This window comes from Oncorhynchus clarkii, chromosome 16 (assembly GCF_045791955.1).
Source record: "Oncorhynchus clarkii lewisi isolate Uvic-CL-2024 chromosome 16, UVic_Ocla_1.0, whole genome shotgun sequence".
NCBI lineage: Eukaryota > Metazoa > Chordata > Actinopteri > Salmoniformes > Salmonidae > Oncorhynchus > Oncorhynchus clarkii.
Window position 1 is genome coordinate 38198783 of NC_092162.1, and position 24990 is coordinate 38223772.

The following is a 24990-nucleotide window of genomic DNA, read 5'->3' on the forward strand; positions in this document are numbered from 1 at the left end:
TGTCTCACTTAAGTAAATAAGTCAAAAACATACTTCATGGTGGTAAAAGTATATTCAATATAAAAGTACCATTCAAATATGGATGTAACAATATGAGATACGCATTTCTGGGTTATTTAATTCCAGGTAGCATAGCCTAAACGTGTTTCTAGAGAGGGAGTTGTTTATCACATCCAAGTTGGAATAAATAAAACCCAACTCCTGTTTGACTAACCCTCCTTTGCGTATTTCAGTCATTCCTAATCATAACCTAAATTATACTTCTACTGACAAGCAGTATTTGCACCCTACCTTTCATAACTTATATTGTGTCTACAGGTATGTTTACTAGTTCCAAAATAACTACCTGGATAAGTCCCGAATGGCACTCTATATAGTGCACTACTTTTTGACTAATTGTGCACTATACAAGGAATAGGGTGCCATTTGGGAAGTATCCCTTAAATTTGCCTGCTTTGATGCCAATACCGTTCCCTTGTTGCAGCATCTATTGCACTGAAATTTACCAAACAATGTGTTGGATCTGGAAAAAGTATTACCCAACAAAAGTAGGCTTAGATAGTACATGAAACCAAAATAAACAATTTAATTTAGCAGGTAAATGTGCTTGGGTTCACTCTAGATTTCAACCACTGTGCGTTAATGAGAGACAGTATATAGGTATTTGAGGTACAAACACATTGGTTGCTTTCGCGTACAACACAGAGATACAAGTCTGGTTTAGTTTTTTCAAAGGATCAAGTGAAAAACAGTATGTTTGACAAAGTATATAATAATGGCATTTCAGTGTACAGTTGAGTTGTTCAAATGACACTTGTTATAGAACATATGTAACAGATAACAGTTAAATAGAACAGTAAAACAAAAACCTTGTCAAATAGAGTGAATTGATCTGAAGACCACAGAAAGGACATTGGTAAATCATTTGATTTTGGGAAAGATGAGCTAAAGATGATAACAGAAAGACAGAGACCCAAGGCTAAGCACCGCTGAACTGTGAGAAGAACATCAAAACATTTATTATCAAGATTGCATTACTGTGAGAAACATAACTGTTTACACTCTTTCTTTGTCATTTGTACTGCGAGAAAATACTAAAACCGTTTCAACTCTCACAAATGACTACAGTGAACCCATTTACCCAAGAACGGTTGCTTAAATACAATCAAACAAAGACAATGTCTCAAGTGGAGCTGAATGTGTTGCTATCTAGCTATTATGTGCTGGGTTGTAGGATACATCTAGCGAGTAGCTATCATGTCCTGGGGTTAAACCTAAGAGATAGATCCTTGCTTTTACTTCACTACAGCATGCTATTACCGATGTAGAGTTTGGGCCTACTACTTCCTTTGTTTATGCACAAAGGTTAATGTATGTGAACCGGACAGGGAATGGTTATGAAAGACAGACTGGTGTGAAATTAAACGTAATCATTGATACAGACATGAATACAAAGTAGAAGACAACTGATGAACACACCCTGCTAGTCTGAAAGAGGTGTGTGTGTGTGTAAAGACAGGACTGAACCGCTCCCACACGTCAACAACACAGAGGAGTATCACTATAGAAACAAACATGCACAAACACACACCCACTCATTCAGCACACACATACAGTACATTACAGCTGTTTTAAACATACGGGACACATCCTCAAAGTGTGTGTGTGTGTTCAGAGCTCGCTGGTGAGAGGCCCCTTGCTCTGGATGTTCCTCATGATAGCCTGGACCACCTCAGAGGTGGTGCCCTGCCCCCCAATGTCAGCTGTGTGCAACTGCAGGAGAAGAAGAATATTATTAGGCAGGATGATACTTGAGACAATTGTCAACGTCGCCATTATATCCCCCTCAGCTGTGTGCAACTGCAACATAACAGACAAATAACTAGTCACAAATCACATTCTACTCAAAGAAACAATATAGGTGAAACAGATATAAATATGGCAAATAGACCAAACATCATTCCATATTCTCCGTGACAGACAATCATATCTACTCTACACAATACATTTATTTCTGAATATTCTGTAATATTGCTCTCCCCGGGCCCCAGAATTACTATCAATCACACCCTCCTCAGAGGGATTATACACCGATAATAAATCAGTGGGTACAATGGCAACATTTTGTACGATGAAGAGGCTCTATAGAGCAGCATACATTTGATTACAGGAGGGACAAGTTGGCCTAGAGCAGGGTCGGCAACAAGCTGCCTGCGGGACGGGTTTGGCCCATGGGCAGCCTGTTGCCGACCCTGCGCTAGGCCAAGGGAGTGATTTTTATTTTGTTGGGGTCAATTTGCAATGTACAAATTATTAGAATTATGTTCCGGCCACCCGCCCATCCGCTCTGATCGGGCCGCGGCTGAATCTAGTTGCTTACCCCTGGCCCAGAGTGTAAAGGAGGAATTTGATACATTTCTAGCTAGAATGGCAGACAATTCAAATACTTGAAAGAATAAATGTGAATAGCTCTTCATTTGCATGCGCTCCATTGATAACTGTCCAGACCCTCAGCAGGTCAGTCGGCAGTGAGGTGTGTGTGTATATACAGAGCAGTGACGTGTGTTAACTCAGGTGAGAGTATTGAGTAGTGTGATACAGGTGCAGGGAGGTGAGAGTATTGAGCAGGGGTGTATTCATTAGATCATAGCAAACAGTTGCAAAACATTTTGCAACACAAACAGTTTACTCCAAACGGAAAACATTTTACAATGACAAATTCAGTTAGGTCCCTCCCCATTTCATTCCGTTTGCTTTCATTTGGTTAAGGATTTGGTTTTTACACCTTTTTATTGAACCTTTATTTAACTAGGCAAGTCAGTTAAGAACAAATTCTTGTTTACAATGACGGTTAAGAACAAATTCTTGTTTACAATGACGGCCAAACCCAGACGACGCTGGGCCAATTGTGCACCGCCCTAGGGAACTCCCAATCACGCCGGATGTGATACAGCCTGGATTTGAACCAGGCACTATAGTGACGCCTCTTGCAGTGCCTTAGACTACTGCGCCACTCGGGAGTTCTTAGTGAATACACCCCTGGTGAGTGTATTGTGCAGTGAGGTGTGAGAACCTGACTTACCTGAGTCTCATTCATGGTTGTCAGGACTGCATTCCTGATCATAGTGGCATAATCATGGAGCCTGAGACGCACAGAAATACAATGAGTTGACTTTCATGCCATCTGTTCTGTTCAACTAGTTGACTGCTGCTCAGATAGCACATACACATGGTCATGGTTTAGAAACAGCCCCTTCATTAGACGATGCAAGGGGTACCTACTTGAGGTGGTCCAGCATCATGCAGCTGGCCAGTAGCATGGCAGTGGGGTTAGCAATGTTCCTGTCAGCAATACTCTTCCCTGTGTTCCTGGTGGCCTGAAAGTCACATCGAGAAAAGACAGAGAGCGAGCATATCGAGAGATCATTGACATACTTGGCCAAGTCAACTGACTACTGTTTAAGTTCAGCATTCACTCCTCAATTTACAAACGCTAAGCCCTATTTGGAGTAAGATCCCAATGGGATCGAAACATTGTCTGTTGTAAACCACTGTAGGAGCATCGTATTACATTATCAGAGTTGCAGACATTACAGGTGCCCAGTGGACTGACCGTTTCGAAGACAGCATAGTCGCGGCCGTAGTTAGCCCCTGGCACCAGCCCTGGCCCTCCCACCAGGCCAGCACACACGTTGCTGACCACGTTCCCATACAGGTTGGGCATCACCATCACATCAAACTGCTGGGGTTTGGACACCAGCTAGGGAATCAGAGGGGAATGGATAAACGACACTAATAAGCATGAGTAATATGGACAAAAGAGATATAAACTTTCTTAGCCCGGTCCCAGATGTGTTTGTACTGTCTTTCCAAGTGCCAACTCATGGCAATATCAATGGCCATATGAGTTGGCGGGACAGCACAAACAGATCTGGGACCAGGTAAAAACGTTCTGGTGTGTCTGTATAATAAAAATAGCATTGGTATTCATACCTGCATGGTGGTGTTGTCGACTATCATGGCATCAAAGGCAATGTCAGGGTACCCAGCAGCCACCTCTCTACAGCACTGCAGGAACAGACCATCTCCCAGCTTCCTGTAAAGGGGAGAATAACCCCTTGGTTGCATTCTGACTCTCTTCCCTTCTTCTTGAAGTGTCCACTTGACTTGTTCACTCCACCTCGTGCTTTTCAAAGTATTGGAATAGTGTACGCATGGGCTAGGTGGCGGGTGCAGTTACCGCCATATTTCTTACACAACTCTGTTCCATTTAAATTTATGAGGGGAAGTGAACGAGTGCACACTTTGGGAAGAAGGGTACACAATTGGACCGCAGTCTCAAAGTGCTCAGAGTGTGAGTCATTATAACAGACAACGGGTGGAATACACATCTACACCTCGGCTGACTTGACTTACATGATGTTGGCCTTGTGGACGGCAGTGACCCTCTTGCGACCTTTCTCCCGGGCCAATTTAAATGCATACTCAGCGATTCTTAGGGAGTTAGTCCGGGTGATGATCTTGAGACACTCCACCACCCCTGATACACTCTACAGGAGGAAGAGCAGAATGCTAACACAGGTTTTATAAAGCAAAGAGTGTGAATGAAAAAAAGAAAGGGATAAGTTGAGGGGCGTGTGAGTGTGTGAGTGTGTGCGTGCGTTCGTGTGTGTGTCTGTGCGCCTGTGTGTGTAACCTCATGCTCCAGACTGCTGTACTCTCCCTCAGTGTTCTCCCTGATGATCATGATGTCAATGTTGTTGTGACGAGTCTGGACTCCAGGGAGGGACTTACAGTGCATGACGTTGGCATACAGGTCCAAAGTGGTACTGGGGGACAGAGAGACGGGTGGAAACATTGTAAGCTGACAGGGCTGGACAGAGAGACTTGTAAAGACATTATAAGCTGACAGGGCTGGACAGAGAGATGGGTGGAGACATAAGCTGACAGGGCAGGACAGAAAGACGGGTGGAGACATTATAAGCTGACAGGGCTGGACAGAGAGACGGGTGGAGACATTATAAGCTGACAGGGCAGGACAGAAAGACGGGTGGAGACATTATAAGCTGACAGGGCAGGACAGAGAGACGGGTGGAGACATTGTAAGCTGACAGGGCAGGACAGAGAGACGGGTGGAGACATTATAAGCTGACAGGGCTGGACAGAGAGACGGGTGGAGACATTGTAAGCTGACAGGGCTGGACAGAGAGACGGGTGGAGACATTATAAGCTGACAGGGCAGGACAGAGAGACGGGTGGAGACATTATAAGCTGACAGGGCTGGACAGAGAGACGGGTGGAGACATTATAAGCTGACAGGGCAGGACAGAGAGACGGGTGGAGACATTATAAGCTGACAGGGCTGGACAGAGAGACGGGTGGAGACATTGTAAGCTGACAGGGCTGGACAGAGAGACGGGTGGAGACATTATAAGATGACAGGGCAGGACAGAGAGACGGGTGGAGACATTATAAGCTGACAGGGCTGGACAGAGAGACGGGTGGAGACGTTATAAGCTGACAGGGCTGGACAGAGAGACCGGTGGAGACATTATAAGCTGACAGGGCTGGACAGAGAGACGGGTGGAGACGTTATAAGCTGACAGGGCTGGACAGAGAGACGGGTGGAGACATTATAAGCTGACAGGGCTGGACAGAGAGACGGGTGGAGACATTATAAGCTGACAGGGCAGGACAGAGAGACGGGTGGAGACATTATAAGCTGACAGGGCAGGACAGAGAGACGGGTGGAGACATTGTAAGCTGACAGGGCTGGACAGAGAGACGGGTGGAGACATTATAAGCTGACAGGGCTGGACAGAGAGACGGGTGGAGACATTGTAAGCTGACAGGGCTGGACAGAGAGACGGATGGAGACATTGTAAGCTGACAGGGCTGGACAGAGAGACAGGTGGAGACATTGTAAGCTGACAGGGCAGGACAGAGAGAGCCGCAGAGAAACAGACGATCGTTTGGGCTAAAGATAGGCAAACCGTGAGCAGAAACGGAGCACTCGAGCAAAATGTCCTCTGTCTTTTTTAAATAAACCGTTGGATAGAAACCTTTACTTTACCGGAGGAGGTTGTTTCTGGACTTGTGGGAAGCAGGCAGGGTGTGGAGGGTTTCAATGTTACCTACAAACATAAAACATGGTGACAGTGTTATAGGCATTCTATAGAATACAGACAATTGATCATACGTTGCAGTGAGTGACACATTAGCTGGAGCCTGCCTACAATGTGAGTACAAGAGCATGGTGCTATGAGCATTACAGTGTTTCTCCTACCTTTGAGGGCCACTCCATTACGGCGGATGGCAGTGATGGCGTTGTTGATGTCATCCTCAGTAGCTGAGCAGACGTTCACTACCTCAAAGTCCACAGGGACACAGCTGAACCTACAGAACCCAACAGACTCAGTCGTTCTACCTCAACTCATTGGTTGTACCACTGAGTATATATGAGACATATGTCGATGTGTTTATAAGCTGTGAATAACATTTTAGGAACTTGGTAGCCACTCACTACTGCTTTAATCCCATATACACTACCGTTCAAAAGTTTGGGGTCACTTAGAAATGTCCTTGTTTTTGAAAGAAAAGCACATTTCTTGTCCATTTAAAAAATAAATAAAAAACATCAAGATGATCAGAAATACAGTGTAGACATTGTTAATGTTGCAAATGACTATTGTAGCTGGAAACCGCTGATGTTATATGCACTATCTACATAGGCATACAGAGGCCCATTATCAGTAACCATCACTCCTGTGTTCCAATGGCACGTTGTGTCTGCTAATCCAAGTTTAGCATTTTGAAAGGCTAATTGATCCTCTGTCCAGTGTCTGTGTTCTTTTGCCCATCTTAATCTTTTTTTATTTTATTGGCCAGTCTGAGATATGGCTTTTTCTTTGCAATTCTACCTCGAAGGCCAGCATCCCAGAGTCGCCTCTTCACTGTTGACGTTGAGACTGGTGTTTTGTGGGTACTATTTAACGAAGCTGCCAGTTGAGGACTTGTGAGGCGTCAGTTTCTCAAACTAGACACTCTAATGCATTTGTCCTCTTGCTCAGTTGTGCACCGGGGCCTCCCACTCCTCTTTCTATTCTGGTTAGAGCCAGTTTGCACTGTTCTGTGAAGGGAGTAGTACACCGCGTTGTACGAGATCTTCAGTTTCTTGGCAATTACTCACATGGAATAGCCTTCATTTCTCAGAACAAGAATAGACTGACGAGTTTCATGAGACAGTTATTTGTTTCTGGCCATTTTGAGCCTGTAATCAAACCCACAAATGCTGATGCTCCAGATACTCAACTAGTATAAAAAAGCCCAGTTGAATTGCTTCTTTAATCAGAACAACAGTTTTCAGCTGTGCTAACATAATTGCAAAGGGGTTTTCTAATGATCAATTAGCCTTTTAAAATTATAAACTTGGATTAGCTAACATTGTGTCATTGGAACACAGGAGTGATGGTTGCTGATAATGGACCTCTGTAAGCTTATGTAGATATTCCATTAAAAATCAGCCGTTTCCAGCTTCAATCATCATTTACAACGTTAACAATGTCTACGCTGTATTTCTGGTCAATTTTATTTTAATGGACAAAAAAATAAATAAGTGATTTTCTTTCAAAAACAAGGAAACATCAGTGACCCCAAACTTTTGAACGGTAGTGTACATTTAATAAAAACAGCTTAATTAATGAACTGGTATAGGTGTTTATAAGCCATGAATGTTATAACCAGTTGTAATAAATTTAAAGGAATAATCCACTCAAAAACTATATTTTGGTAATCCACTCATGATATAGAACTTTCAAAATGCTAATTGTCACATCATCATGATGATCAAAACCCATCATCATGATGTGACAAGTGACAGAGCGTTTTGAATGTTAAATATTTTAAAAACATTGTGGAACTGTATCAACAGTGGACTAATGCAACAAATACCAAAGGATAGTTTTAGAGTGGCTTGTTCCTTTAACAGATATTCAGAGGTCCCAGGGACATATTAGTGGCTGTGTGTTTTTAAGCCGTTTATTATTAACTGTGAATAACAGCTTATAAACATGTTATCGACTAGAGGTCGACCGATTATGCTTTTTCAACGCCGATACCGATTATTGGTTGACCAAAAAAGCCGATACCGATTAATCGGCCGATAATTTAAATATTTTTTATTTGTAATAATGACAATTACAACAATACTGAATTAACACTTATTTTAACTTAATATAATACATCAAAATCAATTTAGCCTCAAGTAGATAATGAAACATGTTAAATTTGGTTTAAATAATGCAAAAACGAAGTGTTGGAGAAGAACGTAAAAGTGCAATATGTGCCATGTAAAAAAGCTAACGTTTCAGTTCCTTGCTCAGAACATGAGAGAATATGAAAGCTGGTGGTTCCTTTTAACATGAGTCTTCAATATTCCCAGGTGAGAAGTTTTAGGTTGTAGTTATTATAGGACTATTTCCCTCTATACCATTTGTATTTCATTAACCTTTGACTATTGGATGTTCTTATAGGCACTTTACTATTGCCAGTGTAACAGTATGGCTTCCTTCCCTCTCCTCGCTCCTCCCTGGGCTCGAACCAGCAACACAACGACAACAGCCACCACATCGAAGCGTTACCCATGCAGAGCAAGGGAAACAACCACCCCAAGGCTCAGAGCGAGTGACGTTTGAAACGCTATTAGCACGGGCTAACTATCCAGCCATTTCACTTCGGTCACACCAGCCTCATCTCGGGAGTTGATAGGTTTGAAGTCATAAACAGCGCAATGCTTGACGCACAACGAAGAGCTGTTGGCAAAACGCACGAAAGTGCTGTTTGAATGAATGTTTACACGCCTGCTTCTGCCTACCACCGCTCAGTCAGATACTTTCAGTGGGGCAAAAAAGTATTTAGTCAGCCACCAATTGTGCAAGTTCTCCCACTTAAAAAGATGAGAGAGGCCTATAATTTTCATCATAGGTACACTTCAACTATGACAGACAAAATGAGAAAGAAAATCCAGAAATTCACATTGTAGGGTTTTTAATGAATTTATTTGCAAACTATGGTGGAAAATAAGTATTTGGTCAATAACAAAAGTTTCTCAATACTTTGTTATATACCCTTTGTTGGCAATGACAGAGGTCAAACGTTTTCTGTAAGTCTTCACAAGGTTTTCACACACTGTTGCTAGTATTTTGGCCCATTCCTCCATGCAGATCTCCTCTAGAGCAGTGATGTTTTGGGGCTGTTGCTGGGCAACACAGACTTTCAACTCCCTCCAAAGATTTTCTATGGGGTTGAGATCTGGAGACTGGCTAGGCCACTCCAGGACCTTGAAATGCTTCTTCCGAAGCCACTCCTTCGTTGCCCAGGCGGTGTGTTTGGGATCATTGTCATGCTGAAAGACCCAGCCACGTTTCATCTTCAATGCCCTGGCTGATGGAAGGAGGTTTTCACTCAAAATCTCATGATACATGGCCCCATTCATTCTTTCCTTTACACGGATCAGTCGTCCTGGTCCCTTTGCAGAAAAACAGCCCCAAAGCATGATGTTTCCACCCCCATGCTTCACAGTAGGTATGGTGTTCTTTGGATGCAACTCAGCATTCTTTGTCCTCCAAACACAACGAGTTGAGTTTTTACCAAAAAGTTATATTTTGGTTTCTTCTGACCATATGACATTCTCCCAATCTTCTTCTGGATCATCCAAATGCTCTCTGGCAAGCTTCAGACGGGCCTGGACATGTACTGGCTTAAGCAGGGGGACACGTCTGGCACTGCAGGATTTGAGTCCCTGGCGGCGTAGTGTGTTACTGATGGTAGGCATCGTTACTTTGGTCCCAGATCTCTGCAGGTCATTCACTAGGTCCCCCCGTGTGGTTCTGGGATTTTTGCTCACCGTTCTTGTGATAATTTTGACCCCACGGGGTGAGATCTTGCGTGGAGCCCCAGATCGAGGGAGATTATCAGTGGTCTTGTATGTCTTCCATTTCCTAATAATTGCTCCCACAGTTGATTTCTTCAAACCAAGCTGCTTACCTATTGCAGATTCAGTCTTCCCAGCCTGGTGCAGGTCTACAATTTTGTTTCTGGTGTCCTTTGACAGCTCTTTGGTCTTGGCCATAGTGGAGTTTGGAGTGTGACTGTTTGAGGTTGTGGACAGGTGTCTTTTATACTGATAACAAGTTCAAACAGGTGCCATTAATACAGGTAACGAGTGGAGGACAGAGGAGCCTCTTAAAGAAGAAGTTACAGGTCTGTGAGAGCCAGATATCTTGCTTGTTTGTAGGTTATCAAATACTTATTTTTCACCATAATTTGCAAATTAATTAATTAAAAATCCTACAATGTGATTTTCTGGAATTTTTTTTCTCATTTTGTCTGTCATAGTTGAAGTGTACCTATGATGAAAATTACAGGCCTCTCATCTTTTTAAGTGGGAGAACTTGCACAATTGGTAGCTGACTAAATACTTTTTTGCCCCCTGTACGTACGTACAGTGGGGCAAAAAAGTATTACGTACGTATAAAGTAGTACCTACATACATACATACATACATACATACATACATACATACATACATTCCGATTAATCGGTCGACCTCTATTATCGACTGTTATAATACACACTTGACTGACCTGAAGAGCTCCCTGACGTGATTGAGAAGTTCTGGTCCAATACCATCTCCAGGTATGAGAGTTACAGTGTGTCTGCCACCATACTTTGCAGGAGGGGGCTGAAATGTATACATTTGTCATCTTTGTGTATTGTTCTGCAAGAGTTACCATGCTATGTTTGTGTGGCAATTGTGTGAATAAGGTGTGTTATGTGTAACATGGGTATGTGGAGGCCTGTAACATGATGTGATGGGATGCAATCTGGTACTTACAATGATTTGTCCCTGTTAGTTGTAGAAACACAGCCGGAAAAGCGGAACAATACAGTGAGAGATTAGCAAAGCACCTGAAATCCAACAGTTGCCCCCCCCTCAGATTGGTAGGTCATCCCTGATTCCCTCTCCCCAATGTGGTCCCAAAAATTTGTAAAGGGGCTTGATCAGGTTGCACAGGCTCAGCTGGATGCTGACAATTGGGTTTGTTAGCAGAGTTAGCTAGCTCACTTTGTCACACCAAATCAACACAACAATAATCAATACCAAGCAGAAGTATTTAGAGTTCCGTCTGAATGTCCCTCAGAAACATTTTCATCTGACAGAGTGGCAGTGTGAAGCTCGTTCTGGTCATAGTAAAATACCTGGGTAGGCTAGCTACATCACACAACTTCCACAACCTTGTTAGTATGATGCTTCAAATAGACATAGTTGACAGCAACCCGTATGATTTCTGACAATCAAGTGCACCAGGCAACTCGTGTAGCTAAAATGTCAAGTGTTAAGAGGCCTAGCTGAGTTGCGGCGACTACATTGAGTCGCTGTCAGTCGATGCGAGGAAACAATCACTGGTTGTATTGGACGAAGGTTTTATTAAAAAGTATGGATTCAGCAAACAAAGAAAGGTACACGGTAAGAGTTTAAGAATGTACATTTTTACAAGTATCGACTGACAGCGATTCGAAGTTGGAGGTTCAGTACAGTGGTCTCCGCTCAACTCCAGTGATGTGATGTACATTGTGGAGTTGAGGAAAAACTTGGCTAGAAGAGGCCTAACTCTGCCAACCAGAATTCACAAGATTTAGATAACACCACAGATAATCTAGTTGATACCGATTTCGAGATGGGCACTCACTACTGTTGACTTCTCTCTGCGACTGCTCACTGTGGCTCCAAAAACCTGAGGAAACAAAACAGGGCGTTAGCTAACTCAATTTGTGGATTATGTGGTTATTAAGGACCTGCAGGGCTTTCTAATAGTGATACACATTCAACAGTACAGTATGAATGTATTTTTATTTATCTGACCTTTATTTAACTAGGCAAGTCAGTTAAGAACAAATTCTGGAAACAAAAATGATGAGGAGATAGCAGGGGCGTAATCATTACTGATGCTAACCAGGGGTGTAATCATTACTCCAAACGTTTTGCAACGAAAACTAGCGTTTATGTTTCACTATATCGGTGGAGGGATTCATCCGAGGTGAGGATTTACAGATTTACTCCCGTGTACACCTGTGTCATTACTGGGGTCTGCCCCTATATATAGACCCCATGGCCGCGACAGGAGTTCTCTTTTATTTTCTCGGCTGACGTCCGTATGGTTTGAGGTACAAAGTTCCCTTGGTAAGTCACTGGTAAGTGTAAGATCTTGCGTGGAATTATACTCACTGGCTGTTTGCAACCTGGAGCAGCTGGCCATATGGCCAGCCCATCATCTGGAGAGCACTACTCGCTGCGGGCTGTTGATCTGTATCTTCCGCCCGTGGTTTGTCGTGCTTATGTTTTGGAAGTGTTACACTACGACTCCGTGTCCATCCATTAATATATTGGTGGCTCTTGCTGCCACAGAATGTATTTACTTTGCACAACTTGCGGACTGGCTTGTTCTGTGTGTTGTGAATCGCTTTAATTACCCTGCAGGGTTTTTTTTCTTGTTCTTTGCCTTGTAGAATGTAAGAGTATCGTGGTGGGCTTCCACTAAGTTGAGACATTAACTTTGGAGTTCCTTAAAACGGAGTTACTCCATCATATGGTTCTGTTTTTTGTTTCCTGCTTGGATATTAAACCGGCTAGGTAATATTGCAGTTGGCAAAAAAAACAAAAAAACACAAATCAAACCCATTACCTGGTTGCTGTTTTTTTGTTGTTGGTCTGCCGGTTTTTCCCACAGAGGTCTTCCCCTGTGTTTTGCAGAGGTATCCCTCACCGGGTTCCTATTCCTCCAAGCGGATCACATCAGACCCTTGCTCCGTGGCCTTGCTGGCTTGGCTGAGCTTATGGTTTCTCTTTGGGACAGGTGTGATGGTGGCCTCCCCCCTTGAGATCCGTATACCTTGTGTATGCAATGCCTGGGTTTGAGCCACGAGGAGAGGGTGGTGGAGCGCCCTACTGGATGCCTGTTTTGTGTGGTGTTCTCAGAACGCCTGCGCCTGGCGCTTGAGAGGTGACGCCTCTGCCTGGGGGCGCTTCCGACTCACAGCAGAGACTGGACCACGGAGTTGTGTTGCAGGTGCAGAGTCACTCGGCCTCTGGGAGTACCCGAACCTGGACACCGTGATAGCTGCCATGGTCCTCCCAGATTGGGAGATTATTGGGTGGAACCCGCCACTGAAGCTGGGACTTGAAAGCCACATATGGGTCCCTGTGCTCTCTTGGCCTCCAACGCGACCATGCTGCGATGGGGTTGTTTCGCCTGCTTTCCCTGCTCCAGAGGGATGTGGCCCGCTCCAACGGATGGGCCACGGCGCAGGTGGTTACCTCCCGGCACAGTCTCTGGCTGGCCTAATCCCGTCTGCCAGCTGCTCTCCAGAACACATTTGTCACTCTTCCCATCACCCCAGGGCTGACGTTTGGCCCAGGGGTTAATGACATTCTGGAGCAGACCGATAAGGTTCGTAGGGCTTGGGAGACCCTGAGACGGTTCATGCCGCCTCCTCAGTTCCCGGGTCCAAGGCAGACGGATCGTCGCCCCCCACCTGCACCCGAACAACGGCGGGGTCCCTCTCCTGCCCCATCGCCTCGTGCTGAGGGACGACAGCAGGGAGGGGCACAGCCTGCGGTGGAGCTACAACCTCACCGCCATAGGGACGTGCCTGGGGGACCCAGGAGCTCTGGGCGCCAGAGGAGAGGTGGGCCCTGGCCAGACCACTGACACACCCTTTCCCGGCCACTTCTCCCGGTCTCAAAGGGCAAAGTGGGAGGAGTGTGTGGAGTCCCCATGGGCGTTGTCCACAATGCTCAAGCGGTACCGAATCCAATTACGGTACTCCTGGACAAGGGTTCCATCCGCAGGATGGCTAGGTGGGTTCTACTCTACTTATTTTGTGGTCCCAAAAAGAGGATGGTTTAGACTGATTCTGGACCTCCGCAACCTCAATGGGTACTTGAAGGTACTGAGGTTCCACATGCTGTCCCTAGCCTGCATGTTGCAGGCTGTGTCCAGGGACCAGTGGTTTGTGACGCTGGACCCGAGGGATGCATACTTCCATGTTCCTGTTCACCCAGCTCATTAAAAGTACCTCCAATTCACTTTTGATGGGAGGGCTTACGAATTCATGGTTCTTCCCTTCGGCCTCTTCTTGACACCTCGCACTTTCACAAAGTGCATGGATGCTGTCCTGGCACCTCTCACGTCCCTGGGTTGTTGATCCTCAATTACCTGGATTGGCAGATTTGTGCCCCGACCAGGACCCAGGTCCTGTCAGACAGAGACATGCTCCTGACCCACATCGGCGGGCTGGGCATTACTGTAAACGACAAGAAGAGTCATCTGACGCCCACCCAGAGGGTGGCCTTCGTTGGCATGGAACTGGACTCAGTCCTCATGAGAGCACGCCTGCCCACCAGAAGGGTTCAGGCGATCTTATCTTGCCTGGACCACTTTCGGCAGGTGCAGGTGGTATCCGCCCTAACCTGCCAATGCCCGTTGGGCTTGCTGATGGCGGCCTCATTGTTGATTCCCCTGGGCCTGCTCCGGCCTCTTCAACGGTGGTTCAACTCCCACCGGCTGCACCTGAAGCACCACCGTCAGCTGCGGGTGACCGCACAGTGCCTCAGGGCATTGTTGAGGTGGCGCTGTCACTCCTTTCTCTCGGGTGGGGTGGAGATGCTGAGGATGTGCTGCCGGGAGCTGGTCAGCACAGACACCTCCCAGATCAGCTAGGGGGGGTTGAACCAAGGGCAGGTCGGCCAACGGCTGTTGGCTACCCCCTTGGAGTGGCAGGCACATTAACACACTGGAGCTCCAAGCTGTACTGTTGGCCCTGCAGTCTTTCCTTCCACACCTGAAAGGAAGAAATGTCCTTGTGAAAACGAACAACACCACAGTGGTGGCTTACATCAACCATCAGGGTGGACTGAGGTCCCACCGCCTCCATCTTATGGCACGGGAGCACCTCCTCTGGGCTCAGGGACATCTAGCATCTCTACGCGCACGTACCTGGCATCCTGAATGTGGCAGCAAAATATGCTCTCGAGGGAGGGCCCGCCACCTTGGGACTGGAGCCTACATCCCCAGGTGGTGCAGCACCTGTGGGACAAGTTCGGGATGGTGCAGTGGACCTGTTTGCCTCCCTGGACAACGCACACTGCCCCCTGTGGTACTCCATGTCGGCGCCACCAGGGCCTCTGGGCTCGGATGCTCTGGCTTACGATTGGCCAGGGATGGAGCTTTTCTCATTCCCCCCATTTCCCCTGATCCAGGCTGTGCTGGACAGGACCAGGATGGCAGAGCATTGTCTGCTTCTGGTGGCCACATACTGGCCCAGGCGACCCTGGTTCAGCCTTCTCCTGTCCCTGTTGTTGGGACACCTTGGCAACTTCCCATGAGACCGGACCTGCTGTCTCAAGCCGGGGGAACTCTGAGGCATCAGAGGCCACACTGCCTCAGTCTGTGGGCTTGGCCACTGAAGGGCAACAATGGTCCATGTTAAGACTACAGGAGGGTGTAATGAACACCATGCAGAGCGCAAGGGCACCGGCTACAACCGTAGCATACCAGTTGCGCTGGCGGTTGTTCTGCTCTGGTGCACTGGTATTGAGGTTGTGCCCGAGTCATGCGGGGTGCAGTATGTCCTCCAATACCTGCAGTCTCGCTTGGATGAGGGCTTGGCAGCCTCTACACTGAGAGGGTATTTGGCTGCAATATCTGCCTGCCATGTGGGGTGGATGGAGAGGCCAGTGGGGTGCCATCCCTTGGTCTCCAGGTTTATGAAGGGGGTTAGTCGCCTGCGTCCAACTAGGACCGTCTCAATAGCGAGCTGGGATCTGGATCTGGTCTTGGCAGCTTTGGCAAAGCTGGTTCTGTCAGACAGGCATGTGAACATCCCTTTTACCCTGTCTGCTTACGACCCCCAGGCAGTGGCGGGGGAGTCTGGGCCTCCCTCCAGCATGCTGTGCCCTGTGAGTCCACTGGCTGCCTATGTGGAGCGGACACGGTCAGTGAGAACAACAGACCAGCTCTTTGCTATGGTGAGAGGGTCCTGGGGGCTGGAATATCAAAGCAGAGGCTCTCTCACTGGATAGTGGACACGATTACGACAGCATAGCTCCTGGCTGGCAAGCCAGTGCTGGGATCTGTGGTGGCACATTCAACACAAGGTGTGGCTGTGTCCTGAGCTCCACTGAGAGGAGTGCCCATCGCTGATATCTGTGCTGCTGCCAGCTGGGCTTCCTCTCGCACTTTTGCTAGGTTACTATTGGGTAAATGTGGCACCTCCCTCTGCGGTTGGTTCAGCCGTCCTGGGCGTCGCCTCCCCTTCCAGGGACTGTGCCGGGACCCCCCTTCCACATTGACAGCACCTGCGTCTCGGTCTGTATGTATGTAACCACAGTTATGTGCGCTATATTGATCAATCCAAGCCTCTACAGTGCTAGAGGTGCCTCAAAAATTATGTAAAGAACGTGTTGCGGCCATGGGGTCTATATATAGGGGCGGACCCCAGCCGTGACACAGGTGTACACGGGAGTAAATCTGTAAATCCTCACCTCAGATGTATCTCTCCACCAGAGTGATAACAATATATTGGAGTGATCCATATAGCTCACATAACCTTGGTTACAACCTTCGTTTTATTGTCCAGGTACGGCAAAGAGGACGGGACCTACCTGAATCTGTCCAATAGAAACGCTACATTCTGTTGAAAAAAGAACGTTTTGTAACTGTTTGGAGTATTGACTGCACCCCAGGAAGCTAGCACGCTAACCAGATATGACCTTGTGTTTTAGTCAAGAAACACTTTCTTTCAAGCCTAGTTTTATGTAGTTCCTTTATCATCATAACTATTTATCATAAAAAACGGTCTTACTTTTGCCGTCGTTGCCAACCGTCCACCCCAAATGGGTTTGATGATTTTGGACATTGAGAGCACTGCACTGGAGGCGGCCATCTTGATGAAATCTGACTGACAGCGTGCACGCACATTTGCTCGTGCCCACACAGCAGAGATAATATTGGGGGAGTTCGTTTTGCATGGCCCGATGCACCGGGTAGGTAGAGTTTTCTCTTGAGGACCAATGGAATTAAAGACAATTCAGTATGAAGATAGGCAGGAACTGCTTCTCCAATAGAAATCTCCGATAACGCTTGTAGGCGATGTCATGGCGACGTTGGCTAGCTAAGCTCATAGATGCGGTAAAAAAAGTCAATGAACCTGACCAAAACAATGGAATTGCCATGGAAACGCGTGGGTGAAAGGGCGGTTGGGGAAACCGCATCATTACGGAGAAATACGTCATCGGGTCTAACGGTCGAATCGCACCGAACTGCGCATGAGCAGTCCTTCAATTCAATGTAAAGTTGTTTTTGACAAAAAATGAAAACGTGTCAGTCTGTCACTTTCAGGAGGTTGGAGTAATACCATGTTCAACTACTTAAGACGTTGCCTCGAATCTAGAAAATTAACAACTAAGGAATAATTTTTTTCTTCTCTCACTGACTTCTGAAAACCCAAACCCCGGCCTGTTCATCTTGTTCGGTCGAGCAAGCGTTCCCGAAAGTCTCGCGATATTGCATCTCTGTGTTTGGAAACTCTGTGATTGAATTGTCTAACTAAGAAAACTCCGCCTACCCGGGGTACCGGGCCATGCAAATCGAATTCGACCAATGTTGCCAGAATTTACGTTAGAGCTGGTGCTCTTCTTAAGTCCGTTTTTAGACTAGGGGGTAAGTGTATTTCAAGTCATATTTTTTTTATTGAGTTTTTCTAATCCATTATCGTTTCATATTAGTTTATGTAATGCATATGGGTGATGATATCCCATCATATCGTCAACATGTTTTTATGTAGCGTAGAAAAATTAACGCGCGGATGATAAGCGAGCCCATGTTGCGCATACCCGTGACCGACGTCACCGACAAAATATAAGGCTCAAAACGAATCCGGAAAATCGCAAGCTTGATGAAATAAACATAAATCCTGCGTACTTGTCAAAACTGGAACGAATCAAACCTTAGAGATGGTCAACTAAGACGTCCAAATCATATTTCATTAGCTTACTTTTTTGCTTCAAAGTGTGGCTTCCCAGCAAATGTGTATTTTCACGAGGGGAAAGTCTTGAGGTTTCCTTGGAAGAAATAAAGTCCCAGGTGACGAACTGGCGATTTACCAGCTGGGACAATCGATTATTCATCCTCTTTTAGACAATAGGTAGGAAATCGATATACTAATTTCAATGAAAGTTTATATATATTGTACGGTGGTTGGGTGTTGCCACTTTGCCCTCCTTGCAGTGGGCACCTTCTCTTCACTCCTCCCCCATGTCTTATCGAATCCATCTCGTTGGTAGAGATTACTGTAATTTGATAAATGTATCATTTTAAGATTTCAAACATCATTGTTCTCCAGTGAAAAGTGCTTACTGACGTTACTATTAGTTTCTGTTTCATTGTTTGTTTTTTCTATCCCTAGGACTACTTGCCTGTCTGCCCTTGCTTCTGAAATAAATAAATAATGAGATTGGCAGGTAAGAATTGATATGCTTACCAAAACTGTCTGTGTCATGTGAGAAAGTGTGTGTGTGCGCCCATCTATCTAATGAATGTAATGTACTGTTGTTGATCATTCTAATGTAATGATTTGTGTTTGTGTGCCAGGGCCAATGCGAGCTGTGGCTGTGCTGCTATTGCTGGGCCTCACATGGGTGTTAGCCAGCTCCATACTTGGAGGGGACAGCAGCTCATTGGTCAAACACTTCTTCAGTGGTAAGAGACAATCTCTGTATGTATGTTTTATAATCTACATGTTTTGGATTGAGCCCAGTCTTGATGAAACATAGCTGACCAGTGTGCATGTTTGATTTGGTTCTGTGTGCTGAAATAATATTGAACTAAACTGAACTTTGATCAAACAGTGTAGGTGAAAACTCATGACTATGGTTGATTTTTCCAGTGCCTAGACTGTTCTCCCAGAAGTAAACATAGGGTTAATTAATAGACATGTGTTGGCAGAATAAAGGCTGAGCTCAGGTGAATGGACAGAGCTGGATAAACAAAGAGTTTATCCAGTTGGACACATCATAACAGAACGTAAGCAGAACATGTGTACCTTAGTTAATTAATATAGGCACCAAAAGCCATGTAATAAGAACATATGTTTGTACCAACCAAGTATTATTAGAAAAGCATTTATTAGGAAAGTATATATGCAATAAATGTATATATATTTTTTGTACTAACACTATGCCGCAGCCACCAATATAATCTAAACTGAGCAGATGTGAGCGTTAACAAGCAAGAATTGGGACCGGAAGATAATGGTGGTGAGAGGCCAAGGGGTGTTAATCATCTACATAGAGGGAAGTGACCATGTGTGTTATTTGAAGATGGATATTTATAAATGCCTGAGGTCTGTAATAAGAAAAGTCCGTTCTTCCATGGAATTGCTCAGCTTTGTTACTTTTTGTAATAAAGTCTTTGAATTTACAAGCTCCGATATCTGAGAAATATTTGACTCAATATTTCCACGACAACAGTTATAAGAATTGACAACATTGCTGATTCAAGCTATGATTCGGTTGATTGATTGTGTCATTCCCTGTTTATCTTTTCTACAGGGACAAACGAGGAGCCAACAGCTGGTATGTGGCAAGGTTAAGACCATTATTTACAGTGGCAATCACTTAGTTTGAAGCGTTGTATTTTGGAACCTTTCAATGTTAGTGGGACAGTGCTAATTTATGTCCCTTAGTAGAGAACCACATTCCCCGCCTGGGTACACTTTCATTCTATTGTGCTAATTCAGGTCTCCTCTCTTGCCCTCTTCCAGAGACCAAACCACGCAGGTACAAGTGTGGTCTGTCGGCTCCATGTCCTCAGAAACATCTGGCCTTCCGTCTTGTCTCTGGAGCCGCCAACGTCATTGGGCCCAAAATCTGCCTGGAGGATAAGATGTGAGAATTTTTGTCTATCAATCACACTCTCTCTCGTCAACTCTCTCCATCCATCTCTCTCCATCCATCCATCTCTCTCTCTCTACCCCTTCTTTGTTCTTGTTATTTCTCCCATCTCTCTCTCTTTGCCATAATCTCATTTAAACCAGGCCTTAAAGTTTGCCTGAAGAGCTGAATGCAAGTATTTAATAATAATAAATTACATTTTATTTCTTTGTCTGACTTGCTGTCTTTCTAGCCTTGTCCCAGATCTTTGTGCAGTCTTGCCAACTCCTATGATCAATGACCATATGAGTTGGCAAGAAAACACAAACAGATCTGGGACCAGGCTAGTCCATCAATCTGGTGGTTTTGTCTGTACCATCAACCCTTCTTTCTGCCTTTCATTCTGTTCGTGGCGAGTTTCCTGAAAGCTCAGTAGCTCTAAGCTCATCTCTCATCTTTTGTCTATTGCCTACAGTGGGTTTAGGATGGTCTTAGTGCTACAAAGCTTTTGGGAAAACCGACCCCTGAACAGTATGTTGACAAAATATGTGTGCTCTTGTACCCTTCTCGCCTCCCAACCTCTTCTATTTCTCCCCCTCAGCCTTGTGAGCAGTGTCAAGAACAATGTTGGCAGAGGGCTAAACATTGCTTTAGTAAATGGTAAGAAATTAGAATCTCACTCATACTAATACAAATCTTGATAAAGTAAAATTTTCCAATTGAGTTCCGAATAGTGATGCTTGATTAACTGTTGAATTATGTGTGTACTCATTTCTTACACCACTACTTCATGTTTCTGCTCTTCAGGGGTATCGGGAGAGCTCTTAGACACTAAATCTTTTGATATGTGGGCAGGAGGTGAGAGGATTAAACTAGCTAATATTAATGTGCTGTTCTGTGAAATAAGGGGTACAACTGGGGCCAGTTTCCCGGACAGCGATTAAGTCTAGTCCTGGACTAAGAAGCACTATCAGTAGAGAATCTCCATTGAACATGCTGTTAAATCCAGAACTAGACTCAATCTGTGTGCAGGAAACCAACCCATGTTGTTCTGATAAATCCAGGTGTTTAACCGTTCCCCTTTTAAGACATCGTCTCTGTCCTACATTCTCAGATGTAACTGACCTGTTGAAGTATCTACGGCCCCTACATGAGGGAACACTTGTGTTTGTAGCTTCCTTTGATGATCCTGCCACAAAGTAAGAGTCCAGAATATTCTCTTTCCACACTCGACCCCCCCACACCCCCAGATAGTTGTTATAGTGTAGTTTCTGCCCCCCTGGCACTGCTAAGTGAGTTCCAGTCACATGCAAAGCTTTTAACACGGGTTATTACACCCTGTGGCACACGCACAGAATTCTGGAGGGGCGAGTTGTTTAGTTTTGCTTAGCAAAACCAGATTAACAATGAAGTACACCATTACAGTACAGCTACATCTAAAAATGTACATTTGCATCCTGGCAACTTTTAATGCAGTTCTGCATGTCATGAAAAACAACTCTAAGGGACAAAGATTAACACTACTCGGACTAAAAAGCATACTTAATGGAGAATCCACTGAACGTTTCCAAGACCAGGCTTAATATTTGTCCAGGAAACTGTCTCTTAATGGATATTATGGATATTATGGACATTATAGCCTACTTGACTGTAACCTAATGTGTCTCTGTCAGGTTGAATGACGAGGCACGTCGTCTGTTTGAGGAGCTGGGTAGCACAGTAGTGAAGGAGCTCACCTTCAGAGACAGCTGGGTGTTTGTAGGAGCCAAGGGAATCGAGAACAAGAGTCCTTTCGAACAGGTAGACTATCTTTACCTTAAGCCACATTTACTCAACTCAAACGGGGATCATGCATACTTAGAATTGGGTGTGCTTGAACATGTGTATGCGTGAGATGAGGAGACATGACCTCTGACACATGAGGCACCTGTACACTCACTGTTCTCTTCCTTGTAGCTCTGTCCATAGGTAATGTATATATGGCTCTGTCAGTGTGTTTGTTCTGTAAAGCAGGGGTTCTCAATCTTTTTTGGGGTTCGGGGACCCCTTTTGTGTTTGCAAATTCATCAGAATTCATCATCGGAACACAACTGGTTTGTGATTTTAAAAAACGATTACAAGGAGTTTTACTATGACGTCTGCTGCAGTACATGGCTGAACGAACCATGTCTTGGGCCCGGGGAAAGAGAATTTACCAGGCATCGGAGAGATTTTGCAGTTCAAGCTAATTTCCTGCCATTCTTCTCATTTTGTCATCGGGCAGAGATTTTTTTTGTTACAGCTTTAATGCTAATATCCTGCAATTCTACACAGTTTGCCACTGGGCAGAGGGAACTTGGCAGTTTTAAAGCCTACATTACAGTGCATTTATGTTTACATATTATTATTTTTTTTTTCAATTATATAGTTTTGCACGGACCCACTTTGAGAACCCCTGCTGTAAAGCCTAATGTTCATGCACTCTCTATCTCCCTCCCCCTAGCGTATGAAGAACAGTAAGAGCAGTAACAAGTATGAAGGCTGGCCGGAGTCTCTCGAAATGGACGGCTGTATCCCCCTCCGTGCCCCCTTAGAGAATTAAACACTCTCTGCAGGTACATGTATCCCTTCCTCCACTCTCTCCTAATGAGTGCACACTCATCATCATGGATTTAACGATGGTGGGACCCCTCCAGCCAATGCTTAGGCCCGACACCGATCCAATGCTTTTAATAACGGGGAGTGTGCAAGACAAGTGCACATTTTGGGAGACGGGTGGAGTGTTGGAATGCAGACAGTTTCTAAGGACTAGCACTTTTTGAGACCCAATGTTTCTCTGTTTCTAAGGTTAGCAGCACATATCTATTTGAGAAACTGTTGCAGCAGAAGCATGGACGATGATCGTTTGACTTCCTCGATTTCCAGGCTTCGTCGCGTTCATTCTGATTAGTGAGACTTGGGATGGACTGGGACCAGAATTATAATTTTTTTTATTTCATTGAGGCCCCTGTTATTAGCCAAACAATGATCATTTTGTGCAAAAACAACCATTTAAAACAGGCCGACTGGTCTTAAGATGGACCAGCCCATCTGGCATTTGTCAGAACTGCCTTATGGCCAGTCTGTCCCTGATGAGACTCAGGAGTATTGGTAATGTAAGACAACAGTTAAGTTGGACAAAAAATGCTCTGTTACAAAATCATGGAACTACAGGCTCCTACAATACTTTTTCTGTTTTTGGTCAAGTAACACATGCTGCAAAGGACATCCCTTGATTGATGGGAATCTCACTGTGACAATGCTGGAGCTCATTAGGCTAGCTTGACTGATGGTTGAAGCAACTGTTTGCACTTGACATCTGAACTTGGCATTTATTTAATCATTTGAGGCCTAATAACTGCTGAAATAACAGGTGACCACAGATAGAGGAAAGGGATATTTCAGAGACCAAATGTTTGATGACCAAATGCATAGAAGTGGAAAAAGGTCAACAAAAAAAAACCATGTAAATGCTTGATGGAAATTAATAACTGAAACAAGTAATGTCTGTTTAAAAAAAAAGAAGAGGCCAGAGAACACTGCCTATCTGAATGGACATTGACCAGAATACAATTTAGGTATAATAGATAGTAAGTAGTTTATGAGCAATATGTTATTGCTGGCTGTTCTAAGATCTGTTTTGTGCTAAATTAAGATTAAAATGCATTCATATTTTGTACCCTAGGTTTAATATAGAAAATTAACGATTTCAATTCAGTTGTGGCTGTCTGCTATAGTGCCAACTCCTTGTCATTCATTGTCATGTCAAACATTTGGCTTGACAATGGGCAAGTGCAATTGAGTTGCAAAGGGGCACAAACACATCTGGGACCAGGCTAAAGTGCTGAAAATTCCCACCTTTTATAGATAACTTGCTGTGCAGCAATCATTGTTTGTTTAGCAAATGTATACAGTGTCTTGGATTAATCTTGTGTATTTGACGTGGAATAGAACTAGTTTAGAATCCTAAAGAAACTTGTTTTTACACCTCGTAGGCTATATTCATGAATTGTACACTAGAGTGACGACATTAGTGCCTAAGATAAATATATTGTACTGTTAGGTAACAACACTTTCCACGTGTCTCAGGCCTTGTCTTTATTTTGTTATTTGTGTAACTTTATTTGCATTTTCAAAGACAATCTCTTTCCCTGGAAAAAGTTTGATATTTATCTCAGTTTCCTCCTCTTTGAATTTGATAGTAAAATATACATGATTTGTTGCATTTAGAATACACTGAAAACAAGCGAAGCATAATGTTTTAGGTTTTGGTCCAGAAATAGACAAAGTGCTATGAAACCAAGTGTACTGTAGAATTCTTAATATTCATTTTTGTGACAAACTATTTTGTAAGTTATTAAAAGATCTCAATATTCTCTGTGTGCTGTGTGGTTTAGCCTGAGTGCCAGTCTGTGCTATCATGCCAAATCCTTGTCAATGATTGTCATGGCTTGGCAATGGAGTTGGCAAGAGCACATACAGATCTGGGACCAGGTTAGCTGTGGGTCAGTAAATTAAAATACTACCAAGAGTGTATTTTATAGGCAATCCTTTTGTGAAGTATGAGTGCATGTAAAGTATGTATTTGGCAATTACTGTCATGCCTTATGGGTTGATGTAAGACAATATGAAAGATTGAATAAGCTCATGTCAGCTGAACTTAAAGAAGATCAGATCGTATGTATCAAGTGTTGCCGAGTAGGAGTGCTGATCTAGGATCAGGTTCCCCTTGTCTATGTTGGGCAAAACTGGTCCTAGAGCAGCACTCACTCTTTAGACACACATGTCCATGTAATCTTGTGAATTATGCTTAAAAAATAAATCGATCAGGACTCAGACGCTTGGTACATGCAGCAGCCCTAGACCTGTGGGAAATTGTTCATGTATAATGCCGCATCATGCTTCAGTCTTGCACTGTGCAGCGACAGCGGTCATTTCATTAGTACACCAGGGGGCGCCAAATTACTTGTTAATTTTGCACT

General features: G+C 44.6%; 2 protein-coding genes across 6 annotated transcripts; one reads left to right on the forward strand and one right to left on the reverse strand.

The window, feature by feature from the left end:
• Positions 1–33: 33 nt before the first annotated feature.
• On the reverse strand, positions 34–17114 carry LOC139368395 (isocitrate dehydrogenase [NAD] subunit gamma, mitochondrial-like). The gene is made up of 12 exons (XM_071107208.1): positions 16924–17114; positions 11751–11795; positions 10644–10741; positions 6287–6396; positions 6074–6134; positions 4697–4829; positions 4417–4550; positions 3994–4096; positions 3614–3760; positions 3283–3377; positions 3083–3143; positions 34–1773 (listed from the first exon to the last, which is right to left on the reverse strand). Exons 1-12 carry the CDS (start codon positions 17002–17004, stop codon positions 1672–1674), a joined length of 1170 nt encoding a protein of 389 aa, XP_070963309.1. The 5' UTR covers positions 17005–17114; the 3' UTR covers positions 34–1671.
• A 581-nt stretch (positions 17115–17695) lies between these two features.
• On the forward strand, positions 17696–24542 carry LOC139368396 (protein FAM3A-like). 5 transcript variants are annotated; one of them, XM_071107213.1, is made up of 11 exons: positions 17698–17780; positions 18526–18580; positions 18711–18818; positions 19670–19693; positions 19882–20005; positions 20592–20650; positions 20798–20848; positions 21105–21189; positions 21664–21790; positions 22473–22584; positions 22817–24542. In XM_071107213.1, exons 2-10 carry the CDS (start codon positions 18568–18570, stop codon positions 22569–22571), a joined length of 690 nt encoding a protein of 229 aa, XP_070963314.1. In that variant the 5' UTR covers positions 17698–17780; positions 18526–18567; the 3' UTR covers positions 22572–22584; positions 22817–24542. The 5 variants fall into 5 exon arrangements, with proteins under 5 accessions (XP_070963310.1, XP_070963314.1, XP_070963315.1 ...); XM_071107214.1 differs by having other exon boundaries at positions 22822–24542; XM_071107211.1 differs by having other exon boundaries at positions 17759–18264.
• The last annotated feature ends 448 nt before the right edge of the window (positions 24543–24990 follow it).